Below are 2562 nucleotides of genomic sequence, written 5' to 3'. Positions count from 1 at the left end.
AGAGAGCGAAAGAATGTTCTCCTTTGAAGGATGCAACAGCAGCAGCAGCAGCAACAACGGTTCAAAACGCGTGAATGCCATGAATTATTACGTGCCGATTCACAACGTTGAAACTCAAACGTATGAGGCCAGATGCAATAGGTAAGTTTCGTTTGAGAGATAATTAACATATAGAGTCTTCCCCAGTTTTTTTATATCTTTGCATATTGTAATACTTACATATGAAAAATACAAAAAACTAATTTCATTTCTTTTATCCAGCATTTCGGGGGACCGTCGCGCGGTTCGCATACTCAGCAGACGATACGCGCTGACAGCTACGGGATACAAATTCCTCGAAATTGGCATCAACGTGGGCCCACCGAGCTACGTGGAGATTGCCGTTGGAGATCATCGAGGAAAGGAACTGCTGTTGTCTCTCGAAACGTGGAAGGCACTCTACGAGCAACGACGAAATATTCAAAATTTCTTTCGCAACGATTTCAAAGATATCCATAGTTTTATAAACGTTGGACCGCTAACGGTGAGAGTTTGTATGACGGTTAATAACATCAAACTCATACGTCTCGAATCTGTAAACGTACGCTTGATGATGACCGAATCGACGTTGCATCGTATGTTCGATCTCGATCGGTGCATCGAAGCGAGATTCGATCGTTTGGTCAGAATCCTTGCGGCGGTCGATGCAAAATTTGCGCAGTTCTCCGATATCGCGTCCACCGTGACGGATCTCAGGGAAGCGTCGAATGCAATATACGCTAGCGATGCGTTCAATACGAATCAGCTCATCGATTGTGAGCTCGCAGCTTTAGTTTTTTAGCACGTAAGATATATTATGTAAAAAAAGATTTAATAAACAGGCTTTTTTTACACCCTAAAACGAACGATGTATTTTCTTTGCGTGCATGTCCTTCCCTATACCTTACTTTTATCAAATGTTGTTTACAACGAACATGATCCGACAGGTTGATCATCGTCCCGATGATGTCATTTTTTTTCCTTTGTCTTATACGTATTGCGTAGATAGATTGTCTATTCTACGCGATAACCACCCCCTTTTCCTAGAAATATGTTGTTTACGTCGAACGTGTCCGGACAGGTTCGATTGTTTAGTCTACGCGATAACACCCCCCTTTTCCTAGAAAACATTTGCTCACGACGAACATGTCCCTACAGGTTCGATGCGTTATCGGGTCGATCATCGTCCCGATGACGTCATTTCTTCCTTTGTTTTTTTCACGTACTGCGTAGATGGATTGTTTTTTTAAGTATAAATCATACTATATTTTCTTCGCGCGCATTTCTATTCGAGCCGTATATGCGACGTCCGCTGGAGCATCGGTTGCACGAATTGGTAATCAAATACTGCATTATCGCATATCATAACATAGAAGCGAGGTGCCGCAATGTTCCGGCGGACCTCGGCGCTCGCCTTTGTAGTGCGAGACATATTTTGTCTTACGACTATCAGTTTTATACACCGCCATTATATTTTTTCTCTGGCAACTTCTGCAACCGTCATTGAATTCAGTCTCGTCGAGTCCGCGCACAGCTTGACGCGAAGCGTCGAGCAATCGCAGACGATCCACCAGCTCGTTGGGGTCGTCCCAGTGCACGTAGTCGATCTTATTTTTTGTGTTCGGGTGAATAAACGAAAATGCGATGTTTATTGTGTGATCGGTTTTACGTGCCATCGACGTGCGACGATTGTTGGCGCTCTTACTGGCTGCGCGCCGCTCGTGCGAGCGCCGTGCGTGTGGGCGCCGCGCCTAGTGCGCGAATTGCCGCAAATTTGGGCCCGGGGCCGGCGTCGCCCCCTCCCTCTTACGCGGAGGCAATCGTCGCGTCTCGTTTGATGCCTGACGCCCCCCTGCGGCCCCTGCAAGATGCTCGTGCGGGCGCCGTGCGTGTGGGCGCCGCGTTTAGTGCGCGAATTGCCGCAAATTTAGGCCCGAGGTCGGCGTCGCCCCCTCCCTCTTACATGGAGATGCCTGACGACTCCCTGCAGGTTTCGATGGATATGACCACCGGTCAACGAGTGGTTCACCGTGTTTAAGGTGAGTACTCAATTCTTTAACAAGGCGGTGAAAATACGGTTGAAATATCGTGAAATGATCCTCCCGCGGCCCCCGCGGCGCGACCGCGGCGCGACCGCGAGCGCGAACTTCCCCTCCCGCGGGTTCGCGGCGCGGGTGAGTCATCCCCGGTGCGCGGGTTAAGTTAGGTTAGGTTAGGTTAGGTTAGGCTAGGTTAGGTTAGGTTAGGTTAGCTCCCCCGCAAAATCCAATATTTTTAAAATTCATATACTTCCCTCCCCTTTCCCCCCCACCACAAAATCCGATATTCTTGAAAATCCGTTACTTCCTCCCCTCACTTTCCCGCAAAATCCGATACCCCCCCTCACTCCCCCGCAAAATCCGATACCCCCTCTCACCCCCCCGCAAAATTCGATACCCCCTCTCACCCCCCCGCAAAATCCGATACCCCCCCCACCCCCCCTCGTTGCCCCCGGGGTAGAATCGGCTTACTCTACCTATTTTTAAATATCATATACTCCCCCCC

The 2562-nt window shown here is 49.0% G+C and overlaps 1 protein-coding gene across 1 annotated transcript; it reads left to right on the top strand.

Moving 5' to 3' along the window:
* The first annotated feature begins 68 nt into the window (after nt 1-68).
* Nucleotides 69-1761, top strand: LOC112452216. The gene is made up of 2 exons (XM_025012671.1): nt 69-141; nt 262-1761. Exons 1-2 carry the CDS (start codon nt 80-82, stop codon nt 818-820), a joined length of 621 nt encoding a protein of 206 aa, XP_024868439.1. The 5' UTR covers nt 69-79; the 3' UTR covers nt 821-1761.
* Nucleotides 1762-2562: the final 801 nt, after the last annotated feature.

The sequence above is a fragment of the Temnothorax curvispinosus genome, unplaced genomic scaffold, assembly GCF_003070985.1.
Source record: "Temnothorax curvispinosus isolate PA1 unplaced genomic scaffold, ASM307098v1 QBEX01000017.1, whole genome shotgun sequence".
NCBI classification, from domain to species: Eukaryota; Metazoa; Arthropoda; class Insecta; order Hymenoptera; family Formicidae; genus Temnothorax; species Temnothorax curvispinosus.
This window is presented reverse-complemented; position numbering and strand designations above follow the sequence as displayed.

Excerpts from the sequence above, each read along its gene's own strand:
- LOC112452216 (XM_025012671.1), top strand. The coding sequence starts at position 80 with ATGAATTATTACGTGCCGATTCACAACGTTGAAACTCAAACGTATGAG. Across the intron at positions 142-261 it reads TATGAGGCCAGATGCAATAG|CATTTCGGGGGACCGTCGCG; the intron begins GTAAGTTTCGTT and ends TCTTTTATCCAG.